The sequence below is a fragment of the Panthera leo genome, chromosome D4 (genome assembly GCF_018350215.1).
Source record: "Panthera leo isolate Ple1 chromosome D4, P.leo_Ple1_pat1.1, whole genome shotgun sequence".
Lineage (NCBI taxonomy): Eukaryota > Metazoa > Chordata > Mammalia > Carnivora > Felidae > Panthera > Panthera leo.
Window position 1 is genome coordinate 746,834 of NC_056691.1, and position 26,683 is coordinate 773,516.

General features: G+C 42.9%; 2 protein-coding genes across 11 annotated transcripts in view; one reads left to right on the forward strand and one right to left on the reverse strand.

Moving 5' to 3' along the window:
* Positions 1-26,683, forward strand: part of LOC122204688 (centromere protein P) — a 243,079-nt gene that overhangs the window by 111,050 nt on the left and 105,346 nt on the right. Inside the window, exon 6 of one of the 9 annotated variants that reach the window (XM_042912269.1) lies at positions 8,833-9,129. The exons of the other annotated variants lie outside the window; for them this stretch is intronic. Within the exon in view, the coding sequence (XP_042768203.1) occupies positions 8,833-9,060 (228 nt within the window). The 3' untranslated portion in view covers positions 9,061-9,129. Of the gene's footprint in view, positions 1-8,832; positions 9,130-26,683 lie in introns of those variants that run through there. 9 annotated transcript variants of the gene reach the window in all.
* Positions 2,788-26,190, reverse strand: ASPN (asporin). Of its 2 annotated transcripts, XM_042912262.1 has the most exons (9): positions 25,690-26,189; positions 25,095-25,401; positions 18,529-18,805; positions 15,444-15,556; positions 11,426-11,639; positions 10,202-10,312; positions 6,166-6,259; positions 5,397-5,535; positions 2,788-3,284 (listed from the first exon to the last, which is right to left on the reverse strand). In XM_042912262.1, exons 3-9 carry the CDS (start codon positions 18,776-18,778, stop codon positions 3,087-3,089), a joined length of 1,119 nt encoding a protein of 372 aa, XP_042768196.1. In that variant the 5' UTR covers positions 18,779-18,805; positions 25,095-25,401; positions 25,690-26,189; the 3' UTR covers positions 2,788-3,086. The 2 variants fall into 2 exon arrangements, with proteins under 2 accessions (XP_042768196.1, XP_042768197.1); XM_042912263.1 differs by lacking the exon at positions 18,529-18,805 and having other exon boundaries at positions 25,095-25,172; positions 25,690-26,190.

The following is a 26,683-nucleotide window of genomic DNA, read 5'->3' on the forward strand; positions in this document are numbered from 1 at the left end:
TAAACAACCAGTAGTGGAGTTAACTGGTTCATACGGTATTTCTGTTTTTAATTTTGAGGGACCTCTATACTGTTCTCCACACTGGCTCCATGAATTTACATCCCCTCCAACAGTGCATGAAGGCTCCTTTTTCTCCACATCCTCCTCCACACTTATTATTTCTTGTCTTCTTCATCTTAGCCATTTGGGCAAGTGGGAAGTGATACCTCATTGTGGTTTTGATTTGTATTTCCCTGATGATGAGTGATGTTGAGCATCTTTTTATGTGTCTGTTGGCATCTGAATGTCCTCTTTGGAAAAATGTCTCTTCAGACTCTTGCCCTTTTTTAAATCAGATGTTTGCTTTTTTCGTGTTGAGTTGTAGAAGTTCCTTATATATTTTGGATACTAACCCTTTATCGGATATGTCATTTGCACATCTCTCCTCCTGTTCAATAGGTTGTCTTTTAGTTTTGTTAATGCTTTCCTTCGCTGTGCAAATGCTTTTTATTTTGGTGTAGTCCCAGTAGTTTATTTTTGTTCTTGTTTCCATGGCCTGGGGAGACATATCCATAAATATGTTGCTATGGCCAATGTTCAAGAGATTATTTGTCTATGTTTTCTTTTAGTTTTATGGTTTCGGGTCTGACATTTAGGTCTCTAATCTATTTTGAGTTTATTTTTGTGTATGGTGTTAACAAACTGGTCCAGATTCTTTCTTTTGCATGTTGCTGTTCAGTTTTCCCGGTACTGGTACCATTTATCGAAGAGACTGTCTTTTCCCCATTGTATATTCTTGCCTCCTTTGTAGTAGACTGATTGACCTATAAATATGGGTTTATTTCTGAGCTCTCTATTCTGTTCTATTGATCTATGAGTTTTGTGCTAGAACCATACTATTTTGATCACTACAGCTTTGTGTAGTTTACCTTGAAATCTGGTGTTGTGGTACCTGCAGCTTTTTTCTTTCTCAAGATTACTTTGGCTATTCATGGTCTTCTGTGGTTCCACACAAATTTTAGTATTATTTTTTCTCATTCCTTGAAAATTCACATACATTTTGTCATTCAATCTCATGGCAACATAACTGATCAGTATTGTCACCACTGCCCTTTGCAGATGAGGAGACTGGCTCAAAGAGATATTGACTTGCCAGAGCTATAAATGGAGTTGGATTTCTGGGTTTGTTCTTCCAACTCAAACTCTGTATTCCTGGGCTCATCCTGTTATGTCACTACTGGTGGTTAACTTTTATTATCTTAATCACACTTGGATCTTATCCCTACAGCTTTATAAACAAAACTAACTGTTTGCTTTAGGTTTCCAAACTTGGGTCAGAGTTTAGAAATTAAGTAAATTTCCTATAAAGCATTATTCTCAACCAGCTGCAATTTGACACTGGCATCTCCTGGGTAGAGACTTTCCACACCCCCCACCCCCTACCAGTACAGTCCAGCCCAGGATGCCAGCAGTGCCAAAGTTGGAGACCCTCACTAGGAAAAACAAGACCTATTTACCCATTCCTGACCTGGATTTTCAAACCCTCCACCCCATCTTACATACATGTAATATTTTTCTGCTACCCTCAAAATTACTTAAAATCTAGTTTTGGGGGTGATTTAAGATAAAGCATTATCTTTCATAACAGGCATAATTTGGAGTATTTCAGTAATGTTACTATGAAAAAGCATTAATACTGTGCCAAAAGTGTCATATATAAATTAGAGTTTTCTGAAAAATAGTTTATGTTACTGGGCAGGAGGAGAAAAATTAAACCAAAGCACAAATATTTTACTTCAAGCCAATATTTTAATTTTTTTTATTTTCTAGTTTTGCCTATGTTGAATGTGAATAAAAAATAGATAAAGGATTCTTTTATGCAGAGCTTTTAGTTCCTTTGTGTTTTGTTTACTATTCTGCCTGTTCATTTATACCAGCTGGGTTTTCAGAGTTGTTCAGTTTGTCATATTTGAGTAGACAGTTTTTATAGAATGGACAGTACCCATCTAGGCTCTTCCAACTGAGGTCTTAGAAGGGACATCTTGAAAGTACTCCTTACATACAAGGTGACATTGTCATATAACGCAACAATTGACATATTGTTGAAAGCTTATAATAACTGAGATAATAAACAATGTGAATTACAGATTTATGTAAACACTTTGCTTTTTCGTAGAGGTTTTATAATGCGGTAATAATCATTAATTTTAAAAAGCATGTGCTGTAGTCTGAAACCAGATGTTATGAATAGCATCTGTCAAGTTGATAATAAACACTGAAGGCTTTATTATAAGGAGTTAGTTTAAACATATAGACAGTAAGCCTCTAAAATATGGGAATTTGAATAAGATTATATAAAACCATACTTCAGCATTAATAGAACATTACAGTACCACCCAAGTTATTAAAGAAAGTTTAAGAATAGTATAATGTGCTCTCCATGAAGCCATTCTTGTCAATTTTGGTTTGCTAACAGCAAATGAAAGAGCACAGATTTTGCTAAGTCAAGCATTCCATTTACAGTACGGTTCTTTTTTTTTTTTTTTTTTTTAATTTTTTTTTTCAACGTTTTTTATTTATTTTTTTTGGGACAGAGAGAGACAGAGCATGAACGGGGGAGGGGCAGAGAGAGAGGGAGACACAGAATCGGAAACAGGCTCCAGGCTCTGAGCCATCAGCCCAGAGCCTGACGCGGGGCTCGAACTCACGGACCGCGAGATCGTGACCTGGCTGAAGTCGGACGCTTAACCGACTGCGCCACCCAGGCGCCCCAGTACGGTTCTTTTTAAAATGCACTTGATAACAAAGTGTTAAATACTGATTGTATTATTTTTTTGTTAATGAGAAAAGAATGTTCAAGCATGAGATTTATGCAGAATCATTTGTGTACAGAAGGAAACTGCAGTACGTGCTTGTTTTTCTTGATCCTCATGGAGCAATAGTTTTGCAAAATTCTGTTGAAATTTTTTGTCATAAAGTAAGTCAGGGGACTTACCATGTAGGAATAGATTTTTGCTGATTTGCATAATACCACCATTTTTAACAGAGTTCAAGTATTCCAAATGTATTAATTTCTAAATTTTATATTAAATGGCTATTACTCATTACTACTTTCTGAAGTTCCCGAGCTGCACGCTCATTCTGCCTGCAACACAGCGAAAAGCCGCGGGCTGCACTTCCCAGTACCTCACCGGGTTGTTGAACAGACTTATCGCACTGTATAAAGATTTCTTCATCTTCGGTACTGTTGGGCAGAAGTCATTCACTCCCACTTTTGTAATTGAATTAGAGTGAAGAAAGATGATCTGTGGCAGTAGGAGAAAGAATGGATTAAAAGTACATAATAAATGTAAAAAGAAAACGTTCTTTTTATAGTCCACATTTGTTCATGGCTTTATTTGTCCATTTATTTTATACTGATTTGACTGTATTTCATTAAAATATATGTACTTGTCTGTTTATGCCTGTTAAATACTTATTGTATCAACACAGTTTGGAGGCTGCCTGCTGTGGCCCAGAGCACGAACGCCCCACCCCCACCCCCGCCCTTCGGCACATAGCGGTGCATGTGCGCTGCAGTGCCATATTTACAACTCTGGGTTTGCATAAAAAGTATTAGATGAGCAGAAGAATAGAATTCTCCTACGGTTAGGCCTGCAATGTGAATATGAATTGTTAGCTAGCATTCTCTGTGATCAAGGCAGAGAAGTGTAGAGCTGCTCTTTTTGTAAGTTGTTTTATAGAAAAATAATGTCTGTCGACAGCTCGTATACATATCTGTATACAGCATCAACATTTGAATCTTTAAATTATTATTCAGAAAGAATGGACAGTATAGGAACTTCTCTGCATTCCCTTTAATAGCCCTTTAAATTCTTCCTTGGTATTTTTGGGAGCTGAGATTTCTGAGAAGTAAAAGCATTCTGCTGACAGTATGTTGGCATATGAAAAAGTAGAAGCCTTTTTAGCCACAGCTAAGGTAGTGGTTCTGGCTGTCGTTACATTTGCCTTTACATTTTGGTGAGACTGATCTGAGCCAGTCATGAGCACTTGAGACATTGTTAAAAGCTTTAAGTTTGGTGTTGGAGCCCCCTGTGCCTTCTGTCTTGGGATGTTGTGACAGGTGCTTTGTGTGCTTCATGCATGTTTCCCAGCAGCTCAGGGTCAGTGCAAGGTACAGATTTCTGCAGCATTGACCTCACTGGGAATGAGAAACAGTGCTGGAAATGGACGTGTTTGCTTTGTGAAAGTCGGCTGAATTGTACCCTTCTGACTTGTGTTCTTCTTTATAATTCTGTTTTTTGTGTTCTAATTCTATTCATTAAAAAAAAAATGCTAGCAAGAGTTATAGGTAGGTTTAAAAGCAGACAGAAGCTGGAATCAGAGTAAATTCTGATGGAATAAAGAACGCAAATTGGGGATAACTTGAGAAAGGAAAAGACTCAGGTTGTACTCACTGGTTAGACATTTAAATACAGCATTTGAAAAATTCAGAGTAAAAGTCAACCTTGAGATGAACACCTGTCTCTAACCACATCCATTTTGATGGCTTTTATCTCAATGGAGTGTAGTGAACAAAACTTCTTTAAAGATAAATCGGGAAGAAATCTAGAAGCAGCAGTGACTCAAGGCCCATTTTTTTCCCAATGTGTTTTGCTTCTTGGAAGATGAGGATGTTGTGTATCGAGGAAGGCACACGAGAAAAGTGGACTGAGGGCTGAAGGGATTAAGTAGGGATTCTTGATGGGAAGACCGTAGATGAGAATCAGGGGGATCTGTGAAACTCCTAAAAGCATGTACAAAATATTGTCTTCATTTTTTGTTCTTGGAATGATCTAAAATTTTATCAGATACTCCAAGGATTCTTGGGCCCCCTCCCACCTAGTCAAGACTTGTCAGATTAGAACAAAAAAGTTTCTAACAATGAAGAAGAAGAAATGTGAACCCATGACGCTCCAGATACTGACTTTTGATTATGTATTGTGGCCTGCATTTTTTTAATCATACACATTGCTAATCTAACACTTGATAAATGAAAATACCCGGGACCTTGTCTCTATGCTCTTTGTGAAATGTTTCCAGAATGAAAAGATATGTGATCCTCCTTGGATTCCTGGTGACCAGTCCTGCCTTTACATAAGCATCCCCTGCCGCCCCTGAGACCTGAAAGTAGCCAGGCCAGTAACTTCACCATGGTGGCTTCAGAGGCAGGAGAGACTGCAGGTGGAAATGGCACCTGACGATATTTTAGCTAACATCTCCTTAGAAGCCCTGTCTTAGGACACCTCAGGCAACTGGACCGTCTTTGCATGTGCGCTACCCTTACTTCTGGTTTCGTCTTTGCCTCAGGTCCTCACATGTTTCGCAGAAACAAAGGAAAGTACTAGTATCTACAAAACAGCAGTGGAACGTTTTACCTGGAGATATTTCAACTCCTGTAATCCTGAAGGGATTTTTTTTAGTTTGTTGTTTTCCAAGTGTATTTCTCTCACTCGTGGTATGTTAGCAAGACTTCCATTTTCAATGTCAGTGATTCTGTTGTTTCCTAGGCCCAGCCTAAAAATGGCATAAAGTGCATCAACTCTTTTATTTTTTTATTTTTTTAAACAAGTATTTATTTTTTAGAGAGAGAGAGAGAGAGAGAGAGACAGCGTGAGTGGGTAAGGTGCAGAGAGAGAGAGAGAGGGAGAGAGAATCTGAAGCAGGCTCCAGGCTCTGAGCTGTCAGCACAGAGCCCGACATGGGGCCGGAACCCATGAACCGTGAGATCATGACCTGAGCTGAAGTCGGATGCTTAACCGACCGAGCCACCTGGGCGCCCCAACTGTATCAACTCTTAAGCAGATCTTGTGACAGCTGAACACACCACAACTGAGTGGAAAGCATACACCTGACCTATTTGCATGTGTGTTCAGAGAAAGGTACTTCCTGGTTTCATTTAATAACCCGTTTCAGGGTGTAACAGCTGTCTGTGTTTTCCACTGTCACCAAAGTCTTTATCTAACCTGCATTAACAACAGGGACATTTGAGAAGTATTCTTCTCCTTCCACTTGGTGTCCCTCTTGATTTTCCCTTCACGACAATGACAGACTTGATTAGGGCCCTTCAAGGGGTCTCCAAGGGGTCTCGCTAGTATCTCCATCATATCACTACCACTTCTGAGTTGGGGTTTAGAGGGCTTTTACCTTTGTAGGTCTTTGTATCGTTTAAAATCCTCGAGTTCCACGGTTGAAATTTTATTATAGTCTAAATGAAGCTCCAGTAAAGTTGATGGAAGTTCTAGAGATAAGAAAAGTAATAGGCATGTTAGGTCAGGCAAAACCAAGTCCCATTTATTATTTATTTACTTGTCAAGTTTCACATTGTAGACTTTGGCAGTCTTTTAGAGATCTGCTTTTTTTTTTTTTTTTTTTTTGACTATTTATTATGGAGAATTTCAAGTATACACAAAAATAGAAGCTAGTTTTAGGAGCCAACACACTGCTGTCCAACATGAACAATTATCTCCATTTTTCCAAGATATTTTCATCTACCACATTAGCTATTTGTCATTGGCTGCCTTTATTGATTTGTTTTTCTTCATTTACTTGTTTTTTTGCTAGAGTATTTAAGATTTAAAAAAAATTTTTTAATGTTTATTTTTGAGAGAGAAAGAACATGAGCAGGGGAAGGACAGAGAGAGAGAGATACAAAAGCTGAAGGTCTCCAGGCTCTGAGCTGTCGGCACAGAGCCCGACGCAAGGCTCAAACTCACAAACCATGAGATCATGACCTGAGCCGAAGTTGGACACTTAGCTGACTGAGCCACCCAGGCACATCTTTTTAGCTGGAGTATTTAAAATCAAATTCCATATATAATGTCATTTCACCTGTAAGGTGACATTTCACCAGATGTCTCTAACTGACAAGGTCCTCTTGTTTCCACATGGCTGTCTCATCCGTGTCACAGCTGACAGAATTAGAGCGGCTCTTTACAATCACTGAATGTTGCTTTCCCGAATGATCTCATATACGGTGTTTCACAGTTGATTTGTTCAAGTCAGGATCCAAATGTAAGTTTACAGAATGCATTTGTTTCTCCCATCTCTTAAAATTTCTTCTAATATTAAGTACATACTTCCTCCTTTTTCCCCATCCTGCATGGATTTCTTTCAGATAATGATTTGTTTGAGATGCTCACTTGTGTATTAGACTGATGGCTTCCACATAGCATTTGTCTTAGTCGTTTAGCCCCTATTTCTCATGAGCTGGTGGTTAATCTAGAGACCGATTAGAATCAGTAGATCAGCCCTTTCTACAAGGTCCATTATTTCATTAAGAATGGGAAAATGGTGATTTTCTGACTTTGTCATGCTTAATGCATTTATTAGGTAGGATTCTTCTCTAAAGAATTTTCCTTCGTCAATTATTTAGTCACTTTGTAATACAGTTTTTACAGAAAAGACAGCATAAATGCTTTCTTCTTTTAAGTAATAAATTGGTGTGATGCCCAGTGGTGACCAGTGAAATTTTTCTTCGTATCTTTATGAACACATGGATTTAGATCCATTGAAGTATTTATTCTCTTCCATTAGTAGTAGTTTCTGCATAAATTAGGAGGAACATCTCCAGTGTAACCTGGCACATGCCAGGTACTCTGTGAATGAATGTGGGCACCTTCTCTTCTCACCCCTGCGTGTTCGGACCCCAGCCCTCCCCAGATTAACAGAGACTGGAGCGAAAAAGATAGCCAGAAAATTAAATCACACTTCATTGTATTAGGCTTCTATATATAAAGTATTATTTGTTAACCATAGGCTCTACTTAGCTAGCTAAGGAAGGCGTTCTTTTTTTCAACTCTTACTGAAACATTTCCTTCCTTTATTAGTGGTAGACTGTTGACAGTAATTGAAATATCCTTATAAATATCAGTATTCTTCCTGGCTGAATTTATGTTGATTCCAGAGTCTATTTTGGTTTTTAAAATTAATAAAACTAGAGGGCAGGAAAACAATTCTAAACTGAAGAGGGTTCTAATTTCTTGAATTCTAATTAGTTGAGCTTAATTATATTCATGGAATGACTACTCCAATATGTTAAAAAAAAAAAAAAAAGAGGGGGGAGGTTCTGTCTTCAGAGATTTTATGTACTTACTGAGCAAATCCATCATACATATAGAAATCACTAAAAAGGTACCATAGAGTGTTCCGGCCTATTCTAGAATATGCGGTAGCAAGTCAAAGAGAGAAATCTGTTCATGCTGAGCAGTCAGGGAAACTTTCTGGAACAGGGTTTGTAGAACTTGAGGGGACTATTCCCTTTCCTAGAGCATGGAGAAAGTGGATAACCAAAGAGAACAGTATAGCCTCTACTGGGTAAATGAGCGATGTATGAATTTGGGGGCGTAGCTCAGTGACTGTGCACAGCACTGGCATGCTTTTGTGCAGGTATACTGCAATTCCTACCCGGTGTGCAAACAGCTGTCTTCCCCTTCCATGCAGTGGTATTATGTAGCAGAATTTTCCAAGTGAACTGAGAGGAGAATATGTTTCACTCTCCTTATGTCAATTTGTCAGGTCTGGTAAGGACCCTTTGGACCTCTGCCTAACTTCATCCTGCCACAGGGCGGGGTGGGCAGGGGTGGGTAGTTATGATTGAATTACATTTCAGCAGTCAGCCTTAACAAACGTTAGCAAATAAATTATGAAAACAAAAAATTTATCTGGTTTTTGAATGTCATAGATATCTTGAAAGAGTAGTTCTATAAGATGAGAGATTTAATTCCAATTTAAATTTCTAGAGATGTAATATGTTCCTTAAGGCTTTGGAAGAATCTTGAAAGCACTGTGAGAAGTTAAGCCTTCATTTTTAAGATACACCAACATCTGAAGAGAATTGCTGTCCAGATACTGCGGCCTAGGAGAAGCTTCTGGGGAGCGCAGCTCTGGGGGGCAGCAGCCTTCTCTCTCCTCCGCGGCCCTCCTGTCCTGCTCTCCACCTGCCCCTCGACTGTGTCTGCTTTTAGCACGTACAAGGCATTTCTGTATTTAACTTGTCAAGTGGCATGTATTTTTTTTGGTGTTTTAAAGATGAGAAGGTAAATAAAACATTTTAGGTTTCATGTTGAAAAACAGCCACCTTACCGAAAGCCAGCTAAGGTGGTTTTTTAAATTGTGTCGTTCTGAATTAAACTGATTTTTCCTATATAAAAAAATTGTCTTTCCACTTTTACTTTATGATTTTTCTCCTTTGTGAAAGATCACCACTTGATTCATAAAAACAGCTTTGCTGTGTTTTTAACTTAACAGTTGATGTTCGTTTTGTTAATCTTCTGAGTCAGGTGTGCAGTAAACAGGTTATGAAGTGGCTGCTTTTACTGTGGACACTGAAGGACAGAGCTGTTTGAAAGGAAACTGTAGTGTTGATCTTAGGTACTGATCTTTCTGATTCAGGCAGTCATCATAAGTGAGAGCGGGCACCCTTGTCAGAGACAAGGAATTGACTCTGAGCAGGAGTCCTGAGAAAGGCGAACTTGTCCAGTTTATTGCCAGACTGGGAGCTTGCAGGGAAGCACTAGCAGGCTCTAGATGCATCTCACTTTGAGGCGCTGGCTTCAGGCCACGTGGTAAAAAACAAGGTGCCCATTCTGGCGAAAGGGTTATGTCAGGACAGGGCATTCGCCCGGTGCCTCACACCACCCTCTGACCTCTCTGTTCACTGGCCCGTTAATCTGCACAGCACCCTAGTGAAGAATGGGGTTCAGGGTGCATACATACCCCTGCCAGAGCCAGCATCTGCCCCAATCTGGCCTGAAGGCTGCACCCCGTATTACTGCTGCATGGCTGGGAAGGGTCTCCGGCCCCAAGCATCTTCCCCAACCTTCTTCTCTAGAGAATGCCCACCCCTAGCAGGTGCTTCACAGAATGACAGGTATAGATGAGTAAATGTCAGGGACGAGAAGGAAAATGAAAAGTTCATTACTTCTTCATGTTTGTTCTCACTGGGGAAACAAAAGATTCTGGTTTTACACTGGTTGGGGGTGGGGGGCAGGGGGAAGCACATATGGCTCTTTGTGTGTGTGAGAAAACAGTAAATTCCATCCTACCCTGACCAAATACGCAGGTAACGAGGGTTCTGACCGCAGTGTGGTTTTGACGTTGCATACAGCTTATATCAGTACCTTTGATGGCCATTTAGAAATGACAGTGTTTTAAAAGTACTTTATCTTAAATAAATACAAACCTTTAGGAATTGAGGTCAGTTTTGCTTCTGCGATTCTGATATGGAATACTGTCACTCCTTCAAATGCCCCCGGTTCAATCCCATTATTATCGAGAGGGTTTGCACTCATTTCTGTGGGGGCAAATGACATAATTTAGCGTGCATTCATTGCGTATGAAGGAGAGCACAGTGCAGAGACGGACATCCCAAGAACATTCTGAGAAGTGTGAACTTCATCCTTTACCCTGCCTCACTCAAGGTGTTTGTTTCTGTGTCTGTCTGTTCCCTTTCTGTTCCTCTCAGAGAAAGACTGCTTTGTATTATATAGCCTGAAATAGCAATATGCTTATATTATAGTAGATTAATACTAAGATAGATTTAGTATATAATAGAATTTTGCTTTGAATTACTAAGTCCGTGACTTGTTATCACTCTGTTCTCACCACGAGCATATTTTGTTAATATTACATTAGAAAAAAAAAAAAAATCCTTCATATAATTTAAAACATTTGTGTTTTCCAGTATGCATTTGTCACCTAAGCTTTTAAAATTATAAGTCAATTAGAAATTGTTACTTGATAAACAAATATAATTTTGAGGAGATGCCAGTAAGTGGGGCTATTTGGTAAGTGCCAGCCATCTGACTGAACTCAATATGTGAATAAATGAGAATATTGATTGTGAACTCTGAATGAATATTGTGGAGGGTGGTGGTGGGGTTAGACCGTAGGTGTTAGAGGTAGGATAGGGTGGAGCTTATGATGTACAACAAAAAAGCCCTTAGCTTAGCAGTCTTAAAGCAGATGATATAAATTAGATGTACATTCCAAATAATCACCGAATTAGTTTTGTGCATTGCATTTGAGTAGTTTATACAATACATTAAAAATACTACCTTTTTTTTGGTGTAGGAGTAACTTTCTTATTTTTTTAAAATACTACCTTTAAGTTAAATTTGAGGAATAGATTTTTACCAGTTAGGGTGCAGTCAGAAAACTGAAACCATACTAGGTGCTTCAAAGGGGATTCCTGAGAGCATGTGTTACAAAAGGCAGGTTTCTTTACATGATATGAATTGTGTGTTATACTTTGATTTGTAAATGGCTTATCTAGATAAAGATTATCAGATTTTAAAAAATTGATTTCAGAAATTACCAGTCTTAAAATTATTGATAATGGTAAAGATCTCTACATTTGCATATTGCTTATAATTCCAAAATGTCCCATTCATTTGCATAAACTTACCTAGAACATGTAAAGTATTCATTCCTTTGAATGTCTCCTTTTGTATTTTCTTAACTTTATTATCATGAATTCTGAGTTCTGCTAGCGATTTGGGAAGATTAAATGGTATTTCGCTTAGTTGATTGTGGGACAGGTACAGCCTTCTCAACTTCTTTGTAGTTAGAAAGGCTTTTGGGTGGATCTTTGTTAGCTTATTGTTGTTCAGAATCAAAGCCTAGGTAAAGCATAAAGAGTTACACCATATTGTGAAGTGGATTTGATTTACCAATTCTGCAGTGATCAGTGTGTTCATGGAAACCGATATGAATTAGATCATTCATATACTTTATTAACTATGTAAACAATTCCCCCAGCCCAATCTAAGCTAAAGAAAATATTTACTACTGTGTTAGAACAGAGTGATTTTGAGGCTTTAGTTTGTCTTTCAGCAGGTGATGTGTTAATACAGTTAGCCCGCCTCCCACCATTTCCCTGCATGGAAGTGATCGATGGTATTGTATCTAAAATTCTATTCTGTCACACCAAATGCATTTTTGTATGATTTTATCTACTTTTAAAACCTTATTTCTTTTACGTTTTCTGACGTTAACCATTTTTCCCAGACTGGAGACCTGTAGGAGCAAAGTCCTGCAGAATGTCCCCAGCATTTGGCATATCTCAGATACTGGGGAGACCCTAATGTGTCCTGAGAGATGCTTCAGCCCTTCTCTGTGCCTCAGAGGCTGCAAGCCCAGGGAGCGACAGAGCCCCCTCTTGAGTGTGGAGGGCGCCTGGCTGCTGCCCCAGGGGTGCTGGGTGCGGGAACTACTCGCCATTCCCAGGGGCATGGCAGTGGCTGGGGCTCTGTTCCCTGTGACCTTCCATCCCCCTGCTTCCTTCAGAGGGCAGCTGTAGGGTGATTGTGCTGACGACTGCTGTAACCAAGCCCGGTCCACACCCACCTTCCTGGTGTTTCTACACTGACTTAATATGCCTTCCTGGTGTTACTTATGTTGTGCTCCTTCCATAGCAGAAATACAAAGACTTTGGCAGCTAAACTCCCTTTATTGTTGTTTCCTGTAGGTCCTTTCCTTACCCTTCTTTCAGATACACCATCTGTTACAAACCTCACCAGAAGTTAGATTAACCCTGGGAGGAGAAGAAATTGCATTTTGTTACCACGTGGTAACACGTATGTTTTCCTGTGTGCCTCCAGTTAAGTTTGTTCTCCTTCCTTTGGTTACACTAGGGTGTAGGGCAGGGCGGGGCAGCGACCTGGTGAGTACTGTCTGCTCCGGTGGGCACTTGCCGTAGGCCCCCACTGCCAGGGGTCCCAGCGGGAGCGTGTGTGGGCTTGAGGGCAGCCTCCCGCTGGGACATGCATCTTCAGAGCCACCAGGAAGGAGGAGTGAGGGGTGCAGAGCGGAGTGGGTGTTTACCTGGGGCCACAGAGGCCACCCCAGCAGGGTGGACTGGCAGAGTGTCTCCAGCTACACTGTGCCTTCAGTGCTGGCTTACACACGAAGGTCCCAGAGCCCCACGTAGTATGGTTATATGTAAGGACAGGAGACAAGAAAAGGAGAGCCTTTGAGAAGCTGGACAGTGAGTCCTCATGGTAAATGAGGCTGTAATAGCTAGCTGGCAGAGGGCTGGACATGCATGCAATGATCTCACCCTCTTTCTGCTGCTGGACTGGCCTTGGGTAAGAACCAGAAAGCCAAGCAGGCAGCTAAAACACACAGAATTTGCAGAATATCTGAGAAAGCATTTTGGTTCTCTTTAAGGGTAGGTACCATATGAGTTGATATTATAATTAAATGTCTTAAAATATGCAGCATGCCTATAATACAGGTATAAAGTGTGTGTCCTAAGAAGTGCTTTTACGTTGAGCCAGTCTGGAAGCACTGGGCTGTTGGCAGCCCAGTTAGTAGCTGTGTGCTGAGCACCTGACATGCATTCATCCCTCTAAATAGCCTCTCTGACTTCCATATCATTATTACAGCCCTTTCACAGCACAGGAAGGCCATGCTTAGCCAGGCGAGCCACTGTCCCAGTGCCTGCTTCTTCTGCTGGGGCCAACGTTTGAGCCCAGGCCTGCCTGACTCCAGACACAGTACCACGTAAAACTGACCAGACAGAAATTGAGGCCTAACACAGCTCCTGACACCTTTCAGACTCTCCTTTCCCAGTGAATAATGGGAGTACAAGTGGGCTGAGTCCCTGGGATACTCCTAAAATGCCACAAAGTTCTATGACAAATTAAATTTAAACTGTTTATGATTTTGGTATTAAATAGGACATTGGGACACCTGGGTGGCTCGCTTAGTCAGTTGAGCATCCGACTTTGGCTCAGGTCATGATTTCGTGGTTCATGGGATGAAGCCCCGCCTCAGGCTTTATGCTGACAGTGCAGAGCCTGCTTGGGATTTTCTCTCTCTCTTTCTCTCTGCCCCTACCTTGCTTGCATTCTCTCTCTCTCTCTCTCTCTCTCTCTCTCTCTCTCTCAATAAATAAAGTTGAAAAAATAGGACATTAATTATTCTTGTGGTTGTGTAGCTCAATATAAAGTTGAAGAAGGGGTAGAAGCATTCATAGGCTGTATTTCCAACTTCTGAGAGTTAGTAATGGCCTTGCCATTCTCCATGAGTTCCTGTGGTCAGAAGGTGGTGGGGTAGACTAGACAGATTCTTGGTGGGGCTGTTCTCATATTTTAGTGAGGCCTCAGTTATAAGATAAATACATGCTCTTCCAATCATTCTTTTTTTTTTTATGAAAACTTTATTATATACGGAGCTGAATCTAAGCTGTCTGCACAGCACCCTTGGAAGGGAGGGGAGCAGTCACGGCCCCGAGAGCCCACACCTGGCAGCACGGAGAGGCGTGTCTTTGCCGGGAGGCTGGCCTGGCCCCCCTCAGGGTGCCCCTCCTCGCCAGGCAGGCGTGGCTTGAGGATTGAGAGAGAGCCTAAGGAAGGAGGAATGTTCCTCGTGGTGCCTAGAACATGGCCGGCTTCCATGTCCTCCCTCATCCAGCTGACAGCAACTGTGCTGGGACTCAGCTGGTCCCCTTCCACTGCCTACTAGGACGGGTCATCAGGGTCCATGCACTGACCCAAGTGTGACGAGAAGGCAGGGTGGCCTCCAAGAGGACAGGAGGAGAATAGGCCTACGTGGGTGGCCGCAAGAGAATGATGTGGCCGTGGTATCTCTACCTTCCCCTTTTAGTGGGATACTGCCCTACAGGTGACAGGCCTTGCATTTCTTTCCTCTAGCACAGCATGAGAATGTACACACGTGGCCTTGAAGGCAGCACTAGTTCATATTGGCTTGCCCCCACAGCCTGGTGCGGAAAAGGGGCCCCCACCCTAACTCCGTGCTGAGGAGAAGAGAGGACACCCCCATGGCTGTGACAGTGTGGAATCAGGCTCTTCCCACACCAAATTCCAAATTAGATTAGAAATTTTACTTGCTACAATCTAAAGGCTCTAAGTATTAAACACAAAAATAAGAATCCTCTAAATCTTAGAAAATTAAAATATTAACAAATATTGTAAGGAAAAATTAGTTTTCATTTTTAAAGTTCTAGAAGAAAAGCCATACAAATATATATTAATCAGTTAGCTATTAGATATATTGCATGTGCTGCTCTCAGACTTATGGTGTCTTCCAGTAAGTCAGCAGCTTAGGGACGCATTTCCTCATACTGTATGCTAATTGCGTTCCTGTAAATCGTCATCATCATCATCTTCTTACTCATTTTCATGCACAGTGACTGTGATTACCTGAATAGATCATGAGCCCTGTAGGACCATTTATTTGTAGTCTTACCTCATCACCTTTCCCCGGGCCGCTGCTTCAGTTAGCTTCACTTGAATTGAATTATTAACTAAATCTATAATTTCTCACGAGACACTGCTGAGTAACAGGGATTCTGTCATTCTTCACACACAGAAAAGTAAGACTTGTTGACACAAAACAAAATACAAGTCATCCTTCTAGCAGCAATAGATTTTCGCTTAAATATGAATATATGTTCTTACATAAAGTGAGGTGAGTCCTTTAAAATCATTTTCTTTGATTTCCTTAATTTTATTGTTTTGAAGGTCAACCATCTGAGTATCAAATGGAATGTTGCTTGGGACGGAGGACAAACCTGAGAAATAAACAAACATGTTACACACATACTGTATGCTAAAGAGGAGTTTTCTAATTTGACACCAATGCAGGTTAAAATCCATGATTACCAGTAAGAAACAGATAGCAATAACATTGCTCTTTGAAAAGTCCTGAAGACCTTTTCAAGTCACTTACTTATTTTTGCAAGGTTTCTAGCTGGGTCTAGCTGCCTCTGCTCATCTGCACAAGGAGACGTGAAGTGGAGGCACATGAGGGTGTGCCCCCATGACTGCAAGGGGTGACCACCACTGAGGGGCAGCTCCTGCCCAGGCACTTGGCTGAGAAGTATTCACACTCTGTGCCAGTTCTCAGGCGCTTGTGGTGCAGAATTGTAACCTGTGGGTTTTCATCATTTTAAGAAGCCTCAACATGTGGAAAATAAATTATATTATTTTCATGGGCATTATAAAAATGTTACATGTATTTCCTTTAATAATGAACTCCTCTACTTAGTTGTAAATTATTTGATTTACACAAACTTTCTCATCTGTATCTCACTGTTGATGCCTGGGTGTGTGATAGACCTTTCCGGAAACTCCCCCCTCAGCACTGGGTCTCTCCCAGCCATTGCTCTGGCCAGAGGCTCCCTGGGTGCCTGTCAGCCTGCGCTTCTCAGCGGGTGCGACAATAGCCTTCTTTCTGTCCTCTCAGATAAGGCACAGCTGCACTGTCTCCTTGTGTACGTATTCAGTAAAAGACTTTAGTGTTTTTTCCCCCTCTTGAATTAAAAAACAAAGAAGAGCAGGAAATTATGAGAGCTGACGCAATGCATTTCTTCCTTTCTTTTCTTGCTTTCCCTGGATGGCTGAACCTGCCCACCCCTGCTTGTTGTCAGACAGACCATATGGCAGTTATGCTTGATGAACATGGGGCCTTCTTGGTTTTCCCCAGCATTTACCGTCAAAATGTTCAAACATACAGAGAAGTTGCAAGAATTTTACAGTGAAAACCCATATTCTCTCTCTACCATCAACATTTTACTACACTTGCTGTTCATCCTTCAGTTCATCTTTTTTATGCATCTTACAGGGAGTTACAGCTGTCAGTATGCTTTTGGGGGAGCCATCCTTGCTCCTGAAGAGCAAGGGCTCAGTATCCAAACACTGAGAGTGTCAGCACTGCCCCCTGTAGCCCTCAGTACTTTCCCCTCCATGGTTGACAGTGATGACTCACACTCAGTTTGACCATAGACAGGAAGAGGCAAAGGGGGTAACTTGGTAGGTTAGCAAGGTAGCAGTTTTGTTAGGAGACGATTTGGGTCTAAGGAAATGAAGTAGAAAGTCTTGGAGGAAAGCGGTGGTGGCTCTGCCGAAAGCACCAGGTAATGTGGACTGGGATGGCCTCGCTCAGCCCACCCCTGGTGAAACTGGGAGCTCTAAACAGAAACTGATTTTCTGAGGGAGAAAGACCCTCTTCATCGTCGTGGTCACGTGGGAGAGTGAAGTGTGTACCACCTGTGTCGGACTATTACAGGTTATTCTTGGGTAAATTTTGTCTAGTAGGGTTTTTCAAAGCTAAATATATAGGAGGCTGTGCAAGGAAAACAGTTTGCACCAGCTGGCTGTCAGAAGGTCACTGGGTTTTCTCAGCTTTTTGATGGCAGTCACTGTCCTGGGACGGAGCTGGGTGACGTCTCCTGCCAGGTCTTCACGTGGAAGCAGGTAACATTGTTCTGGAGCGAGTGTGGAGGCCGCCCCAGAGGACTGTCTGTGCTGAAGGTGAGTGCCTCCTTGGTCACTCTTAACCCAGAGCCAGCCCCACTTACATGAGCCTGTCCTGCCTGGGACGCAGTTTATAAATAACAGCAGTTTAGAAATAATGGCAGCACATTCTGTTGTTCCCTAACCCCGACCTTTCTTTGCCCCATCTGCCCTGGCTTCTGTTTCCCTTCCCGCTGCCCTTCCCTCCCCGGTGTGCTTCCAGTCGGCCGTTCTCAGGCCCTGCTTACAGGTAGTCATCTCTTCCTCACCAGAATGCCAGAGATAAACTTAAAACCCATTTTTCCTAGCCTGCATATTCCATCAAGACCTTCCCAGTGATGCTAGCCCATCATAAGCTCCTCTTTTGTGAATGCTTTTTGTTCCCCTCTCTTACGTTGTCCCGCAAATGCGTACTTTATTGAAGTCTCTGCAGTGGATTGTAAAAGTGCCGTGGCAGAGGGAAGTGAGTCTAAAGCACTCAGAGGCACCAGCTGCCCACGTACACCCTGGAAGCGGCCCTCTTGGGCCTCTAGGCCCAGAATGACAGGCGTGTGCCACACCTTAGCTTCCTGCAATGGGGCAGGTCTGAGTCTTCCCTCATCCTGGAAATAGCCCAGCACAGTAACCCCTGATGTGTATTCCCCATCACACCCTCCCCCTGAGCAGGCTCTGAGTGCAGGCCTCTATTTGAAAGCATCTTCATTGGAAGTATTAAAAAAATAAAGTACTCCGAGAATTACATATTTTTAAGACTTTGGAAAGTGATTTGGTTCAACCATTTTTCTAGACCATTCTAAACCCAAATCATTCAAAACAGAATAGAGCACTGACTTTAAAATGTCTAGATTAGAGATTTCACAAACTCTATAACCTGTTCTAGACAGGCCGTTTATTTTTTGTCATTGTAGAATGTTACTAGAAAGCACAGTATCAATCTGCTGACATCCTGAAATGAAACCACAGTGACATCCATTCTCTCTGAAGGGAATTAAAAGGAAGCATTTGTGTCAAATTTGAGAAGAGAAGGAAGTGTTCTATATATGAAATTCCCATTGCTTTTCTCTGGTTTTCTGGATTTTTAAAATAAGTGTGGATATACTTTGAGTTTGTTATATTTTCAAAAATCTTAAATGAAAAATTGCTTTATAATTAGTGAGCTAATTTTTGAAATTTCAGTGAGAACTCTCCCTATCCTTTAAATTTTGCCAGAATGACATTTTCTCGAAAACAAGTTGATGTGTGTTCTTACCTAGATCAGAGCAGTGTACAACTCTCGAGTAGCACTGGCATCCAAATGGACACGTTGGGAACAGATCGAACGGGAAGAAGGGGTTAATTGGCTCTCTTGTTGGAAAAAGAGAGTTGTCCGCATCAAGGTCACTGTCCCCTTCGTCTTCCATGTCCTTCAGCATCATGTTCTTCAGTGTCACATATGAAGGGTGAAATAAGGGCTTGGCGGAGCACAAAGCCAAGAGCACTAGGAGCACACACCCCTTCATGTCGCCTGGTGAGGGGTCAGCCTTGGACTAAGGAGACAGCGAGACTAAGTTAAAGTTTAACCAGAATCGGTTCCTGTGTCCATGCATTTCTCAGAGCAGTAAGAACACAACAGAATGGCACTCAGACCCGTTGCAAGGGTGACAGTGAATTTTATAAAGTGTTTGGAAAGCAGTTTGGCAATATGCATTGGAAGTTTTAAAAATATTTTTCTTGTCTACTAATTCTACTTTTTGTAATCTAGTCTTGGGAAATAATTCTTTTTTTTTTTAAGTAAGTATTTATTTATTTTGAGGGAGAGAGAAAAAAAGGGAACAAGCAAGGGAGGGACAGAGAGAGAGAGGGGGAGAGAGAGAGAATCCCAAGCAGGCTCAGCACTGTCAGCACAGAGCCCAACGCAGGGCTCCACTTACAAACCATGAGATCATGACCTGAGCTGAAACCAAGACCCCATTACTTAACCAACTGAGTCCTCCAGGCACCCCTCAGGAAATAATGTGCATAAAGATGTCCATCACAAAATTACATATAATAGTAAAAACGTTAAAGACCATATGAATGGTTAGAGGGAAATAATCAAAATAGGGTATATGTTTTCCCTGAAATACTTTGGAGCCCACAAAATATTTGCAAAGAAGTTTAAAAATATGGAAAATTGTAATTTTGAAATTACAAAAAACAAATATGAAAAATCAGTGCATAAAGTATACTTACAAACACTCAAACAAAAACCTAGCACAAATATAGCTAACTGATGATAATCCTGGGTGGTGGAACTATGACTGATGTGTCTTTTTTTTTTTTAATTTTATAATTGCCAATAAGTACTACTATTATACTTAGGAAACTAATAAATGCTTTTAAAAACAAAAACATCATGCCCGACTCCCTATTCCCCAAATCCTTCCATTGCCTTAATATCTGTGTCCCTTTCAAAGCAAAGCCCGCGTGCCCCCTTGGCATCACATCTGGAAGTCTTCTGGAACTGATCCCCACCCGCCGCCAGCCTCACTCTTAGACTTGGTCACTGTTTCCACAGTGTCACTTGGATTTCTTCCTTCTAGTCTGTTCCATTGTCCAATACCTGATCCAGAGCATCTGAGGGCCGGACTTTCTTACTCTTTCTCGTCTTTCCACGGAGTTCTGTTTGTTTTCAGTTGTAATTTTTAAAGCCCACACAAAACTGGAATGAATAAGAACCTTCTGAGAATAGATTTGTTGTCCTCTTACGGCAGATTTTCGCACAGGCATGTTTACATACCATATATGTACATACATGTTACATATCATGGTTTCTTAACTGTGTGATCCTTGTGAGGCATCCATTCTTTGTAATTTTCAAAAATGGAAAGCATTATGAAATTATCTAAAACAGACTAATGGCAGTCTTCCCTTGGGGTGTGCAGTTGGCTGCATACAGTTGGTGAGGCTGTGTTGGCCATCCCAGGATATCCCTCAGCCCGGTCCCCAGGAGTGCAGCCAGCCTGTGATAGCTGCACAGGACTCCCAGAGTCTGTCACAGGTGGTCCAGCCTCAGGAGGACCCAGTCCCCCAAATCCTTGAGTCACACCAGCTGCTTCCAGTTTCTCAGAACCCAGAAATCAGCTTTAACCTCTCTGTGTGGCCTTGCTCTTTTGGACTTAGGCATCAGAAATGAATTAATTATCTTAATGAAAATATTCATTTATATGTGGTATGTCTTTTAATCACCAAAGGAAGGTGAAAAAAAAAAATCCATCATCAGTTATTAACCTGATAATGAACATTATTTAAATCTTAGAAATTTAAATGGCAACATGAACATCTTGTCCACTGGGTAGCTGGACATCACTAACCAGATACATGAGATTTCTCTGTGATAACCCACACTGGATTACGTTAAGGATAGGATATACACATTTTTAATTTTAATAATTCACTTCAGAGCCAGCCCTGGCCTCCCACCTCCTCCCTGCCTTACAAAGTGGTCAATTCAGTTTACTCTAGACACGTCCTTCACCTTAACTAAGAGGGGTGGGAGGCACAGAGAGCGTCTGTGGCCTCCGAAAGAATTAGGCCCAAGTTACAGCTCACATGTCCCAGCCTGTTGTCTGCATTTTCTGCTGCAGCCCATGAGGGAACACGCTCTTTCATCCTGCATTCTGGTGGCCTTACAGGCACACTGTCATCTCCTCTTCTCCAGCCAGTCTACACATTGCTGCTGACATACATCTGCACAGGAAGGGGTACACACACAGCCTGGACTGAGGGGGCATGGGAGGGGGTGGTCGTGTGGTCAGATTCATATGGGCAGGGACCCTGTGCTGGCAGCATGAGGCCCAGCAGCGTCTGTCAGCTGGCTCAGGGACAGGCAGGTTCCCATTCTGTGTCCAGTCACCCAGGAATCCTGGCGTGGGTGCCTGATAAGGTCAACTGGGCTTCATTTCCAGTATCACTTTGTCTCTGGCACATTATTTCTGCTTTCCAGCTGCCTGCCCAACTTTGATTCCCTATCCTTCTGTGGGGCTCCTGGCTCCTGAATACTTGGTTCCCAGCTTTGTGTTGACCTTCTGAAGCTCCCTTTCCCTAGCTCATTCAGCCCTGGGTGGGTCCTTAGCCAAACCAAAGCTTGTCCCTGGTACCAATTTACTCTTTAACATTGTTCTGCATTGTAGCTTTGCCTTCTGTGTCCATAGCTGCCCCTCTTGAGTTAAATGCCATTTGCAATCCTATCTTCTGCCTTCGTTTGAGGTTGCTGCAGTTTTTCAGTGGGCATTTTATCAGGGACCTGTTGTGTACCAGGCACAGTATTAGGATGCAGAATCTGTGAAGTAGAGGCTCTTCTGTCCCTCGTTTCCCTCCTTAAAAAATAAAACCATGGCCCCCAATCTGCTGCTCTCAACCAAGCATGGGCGTGTTATAAAAGCCAATGCCAGAATGTCAGGGGCATTCATAGAAACACTGAACCATAAATGCCTGTCAGTAAACAGAACTGAACCGCAAATAGGCAGCGCCAACTGTGTGCACCATGGCCGGCACTCTGGAGAGATCTCCAGGTGTGTGGTCCCCAGATTCGTAAAGGAAAATTCTTCACCAGAAGTCTGTTTACTCCTCATATCCTTAGTTTACTGTTTGAGACCAATAAATATAAAACCATCTGTAAAATATGCACATGTGGAAAAAAGATTAAAATAGAATACGCAAAACTAGTAAGAGAAAGAGTGGGCTATTGAGTGAAGGATTGTTTTACTCTCGCTGGGGGTGTAATTTTTAAGTTATTTAAATATCAGGCTCTGGTCCTCCATATACTTTTGCCTTTTCCCACCACTTCTGTAGCAAAAGTCAAACAGCAGTGTCCACATGGGAAATCTTTTGGGGCCATGGTTTCCTGAGGCCAACTCCCCTTCACTCCTGCTGCTTCCTGCTGCAGTCCTGCTGCCCCCTGACCTAGGTGAGCCCAGGAGCCAGGTGGAGGCAGGGACCGGGTGTGACTGGTGTTAAGGGACAGCACTGTGAGGAGCAGAGCTGGGAGGACTTAGAGGGCCACGCACAAGTGAAGGGGAAGAGGACACCGGGCATCAGGGCTGCAGACCAGCCCACCTGGGGTCAGGAGGCACATCAGCCAGTATTCCCCCTTCCTCTCTCCTTGTCTCGGAGGAGGTGGGCCCTCTGGCTGCTGGCTGATGGAGCAGCACCCCCTTGTACCTGCCTCCTTGGGGTCCTTCTCCTGCAAGTGAGGGAAGAGACTTGCGGAGGCAAGGAACGTCATCTGGGTGGACCACCTCCCTGTGTTGGAGCTTCCCCAGAACATTCTGGGTCGGTTAGCGTGTCCACTCTCTGCTTGCATGACTCCAGGGAGACGACTCAGGAAACGTACTCCTCGAGAGGCATCGGCTCCACTGCTGTCCATCTGTGCTTCGTAGGAAATTCTCTGTATTGAGACCAAAAGTGCCTTCTGGCATATTCTTGTCTCTCTGCTACTTCTGACTTCTGTTAGCCATGTAAAACTAATGTGATCTTTTTGCATTCTTTTATCCTGTTTCCTTCTTTAGAAAGAGAAGTCAGGCAAGCCTTGGTTCTGTGATTCCTTTATCTGAGGTGATAAAGCCACGGTAAAGTACAAGTGATTATAGACCCCAAACCTTGCCCCATTCTAGCCGACCAGTTTCTTACCCACAGACTCTGTATAGCAAGCAGTGTTTTTCCCTATTATTCAGAAAGAATATAGAGAATACTATTTCTTATTTAAAATAATGTGACTTTGCCTTATTTTAAAAATCTGGAGTTTATTCATATTTAGGCTTAAGCTCTTATTTGATTAGTGTGGGCAATGATTAGATTGTGCTATTTTTAAAACTTTTTAAGATGTTTGTGTCTTGTTCTTAGGAAGACTCAGTATTTCCCCAGTTTAGACCAGTTTTGCCAGAGTTTCTTACTCATGGAAAGCTTTGGACTTTGGTTTCAAGTTTCTTCTAATCAGAATAATATCTGGAATACTACTTCAGTGCTACTGCTGTTATTAATAAACCACGGCACGTTGGAGCCAGGAGAGGCCTGGGAGGCTTTCTTTGCTCCCACTGCTCGGCCCCTCCACACAGGCCTGAATCCCACAGTGACTTCCAGACAGTAACCAGACTCTCGTTGGAGAGGACGGGGCAGGCGGTTTGGCCAAGTTCTCAGGACTGGAAATGGAGCTAAGAAGTGTCTTTCTGAATTTGCATAAACTCCTATTTTCCACTTAAATGTTCCACACACTTAGAACGGAAAATTTGTCTAAGTGAAATGGTATTTCCTCTGACACTATTATTAGGAAAATAAGCCACTATGCTTTTAAATCCCATGGTCAAAGGTCTGCTTGGCAGCCGTCCCCCTTGGCTGACATGTCCCTATCCGCTCACAAATGCTGGTAGTAGTTTTCAGTGTGTAAATGTGACAGGACGTGCTCCGTGTGTCCACAGAAGGCATCCAAGCTAAATCCAGGTACAGTCAAAGCTCAGCCCTGAAAGTGAACGTCCAAACATGCATTTGGAAACTTACCCACAATACCTTTTGGGAAGGAAACTGACGCTTTTAAAGACCACACTGCCCTTAAAGAAATAGGCTTTACTGTAGAAGTATAAATCACATCTGATAAAGAAGTTGCTGGCCTCTTTTCCTTTCATACCAGTTTTTGTCCTTCACCAGTTTTTCAGGGCATCTTAAGAAACAAAGAACTCCTGCCTCTTTATTTTCTACTGCCTCTTACGGTGCCTAAAGACTTGTGCTTGTAAAGTTAATCTATTTTGTCTCGAACCTCAGGTCAGGTACCCAGATTTTCTTTTTTAGTGTAGTAGCTAGTGGTAACGGAAGACTCCTTTCCACCACACTGTATTGCGAAATACCGAAAACAAAAACATCAACATGCTTTCACATGTGTGTGGGCTTATGATTTCTTTGTATTTCCTTTTTTTCTTTTTAAACAACTCAGTGATTCTTAGTGGGATTGAAAAGAACAGCACTTTGTTTTTAGAGAGATCTAGACCCCTCGGGTTTCTTTGTGACTTAATCCTACACCATGTGTCCACTGCTGTCGCTGCCACACCTCTGAGCACATGAACAAGGAGGAAGCTGTGCTGCTGAGATTAGGAGGAAGCAGAGTATCAAGTACTCTGTTTAATCTTTTTAAATCTAAGATTCAGTTAAAAATTTACTTTGGGAGGGGACAAAGGAAATCTTTATTTTAAATTCTGGCTGGAGTTTTGTGAAAAGAAAACTGATCTCTCATATTGGATATAGACCTAGTTGAAGTATTGCTGATAAATATTCTTTCTTGGAATTATTATGGATTTCCATGTTAACTGTCCAGTGCCATCTCATTACATAAGAATAAGGAAGACATTCATCAAGGAAAAATATGAATAATTCAAATGTGTGACATTTGAATAATTCATACATTTTGAAAACACTTAGAAAATAACAGTTTTAATATTTACTGTTTCATTTAATGTATTTGGGATATCCCCAGACTTCATATCATTAATTATTTTAAGGTAATGTTATTTTCCTAAGTTCTTTAAATGATATTTAAAATCAGCTATGTTAAACATATGGTAAAGCATAATAACAGGTTTTCATTTAACTGTAAAAGTCACAATTACATGAGAATAAATCCATTCTATATAAAACTTAAAGGCTAGAGTAATTTTAGGGTATGTATTTAAGTGCTGATTTTTAAGGAATTATGCAGATACACTTTATCATTTAATGTACAAGCATTTATGCTAATAACACTAATGTACCCTTTATATCAACTACAAAATAATAGTACCCTGTCCATGAAAGAAAGACTTGGAAACATACCTCGTAAACAGAGAGTCAGCCTCTTGAGAGAAGTTCCCACCGTGTACTGCTTCTCCCGAATGCCCCTGCTCTCAGGTGCTGTTTGAGGAGAAGAGATGAGAAGGTGTTTCGTTCAAAAGAAAGACGCCCTCGCTGGAGCCTGATGTGGCGGCACCCTGGGTGACACTGGAGTAAGCTGCCTCCACACATTAGCCCATGTTAGGACTGAGGGGCGAGATTAAAACTTGTTACTGCTCATGTGTTTTCCATCACTGTTTGTACCGGAGCCAAGACTTCTAGCTAAACCCTAGACGTCTACTGGAAGATTCTGAAGAAGAAAAAAAAGAGAGTTGAATAATGCATGGCTGCTGGCCATTCAAAGTGCAGTCAAAGTCATTCAAGAAATACCTGCTCTGAAAATATACTTTTTGAAATTCTTAAATGAACGAATACTGACCCAAATTTAAAAATTTGGGTCACCCTATATAGACTAGCACGATCACCCTATATAGACTCACCCTATATAGACTAGCCTATATAGACTAGCACGATCGTTCCCGGCTTGGGTGAAAAAGTACCCACGTGCCTGAAGGGTCAGCCCCAAGTCCAGGTATACCTGAGGAAGCAGCCGGGCTGCTGTGCTCTGCTGGTGGCCGAAGCCCTCGCATCAGGGTTACCGGTCAGGGTTTCCCTCGGAAGCTTCCGGCCCTGCCACAGGGACACGGGGCGACGCGGCCCAGGCCCCGGCGCGCTGCGGCGCAGACCGACCCACGGACCCACCAGCCGTCACCACGCGGCTTCCGGGACACGTGGCAGCAGGAGGGCAGCCTCCCCTGAGAAGAACGGCATCGTTGGCACACCGTTACCTCTCCCCCCTGCGACCGCGTCCGGCTCCCACGGCGGCTAGGGCCTCTTCCTTCCGGGGAGGACGCGTCTCTGTCTGCGGGAAAGAGCCACCGGGCCCGGCGCCGGCCGGCTGCGGGGAGCGTCCCGACACGTGGACGCGCACAGTGCCCCCCGCGGGCACGCAGGGCCGGCTCTCCCACGCCGGCCCCCGGGGAGGTGGCTCCTGGGACCGTGAGGCAGCCGGGCCGTGCCGGCGCGCGGGGTCTGTGAGCAGCGGGCCCCACGTGCGGGCGTCTGCCGCGTGTGGCTCAAGCGCGCGGCCGCACAGGGACGGGGAGGGTGGGGGGGGAAGCCGACGACGGCGTTTGTTCTCCCGAGTCCGGAGCAGCGGCTCCCCGCGGGAAGCCCCTGGGCACGGCGGTGGGTCCCGCGCGCTGTCTTGTGTCGTTCTGCAGCTGCAACGGGTGTGGGACTGGACACTCGCGTCGGTCCCGTCGCACACGTGGAGCCCCGAGGCCTCCTCAGAGGACGCCGCTCACTCTCGGGCCCTGCCTTCCTCCCCTCGTGCGGGGTTTTCGAGGTCCAGCCGGCTCGCCGTAGTTCCGGATCGTGCGGCGGTCGACGTGTGAACGTGCCACCCGCCGCAGGTCCCGGGACGTTCAAGGGCGGCGCACCGAAGAACGTGGAGTGGCCGAAATCTGTCGTGTGAAGCCCGTGTGTACATGTTTTGCGTGGAACTGCTGTACTCGCACTCACGAGGTTTC

What these genes read in the sequence shown, in the direction of transcription:
- ASPN (XM_042912262.1), bottom strand. Translation starts at nt 18,778, where the DNA reads ATGAAGGGGTGTGTGCTCCTAGTGCTCTTGGCTTTGTGCTCCGCCAAG. An exon ending in TGTACACTGCTCTGATCTAG is followed by an intron (nt 15,557 to 18,528) that starts GTAAGAACACAC and finishes TTTATTTCTCAG; the next exon opens with GTTTGTCCTCCGTCCCAAGC. An exon ending in AAGGACTCACCTCACTTTAT is followed by an intron (nt 11,640 to 15,443) that starts GTAAGAACATAT and finishes TGCTTTACCTAG; the next exon opens with GCTTTGATTCTGAACAACAA.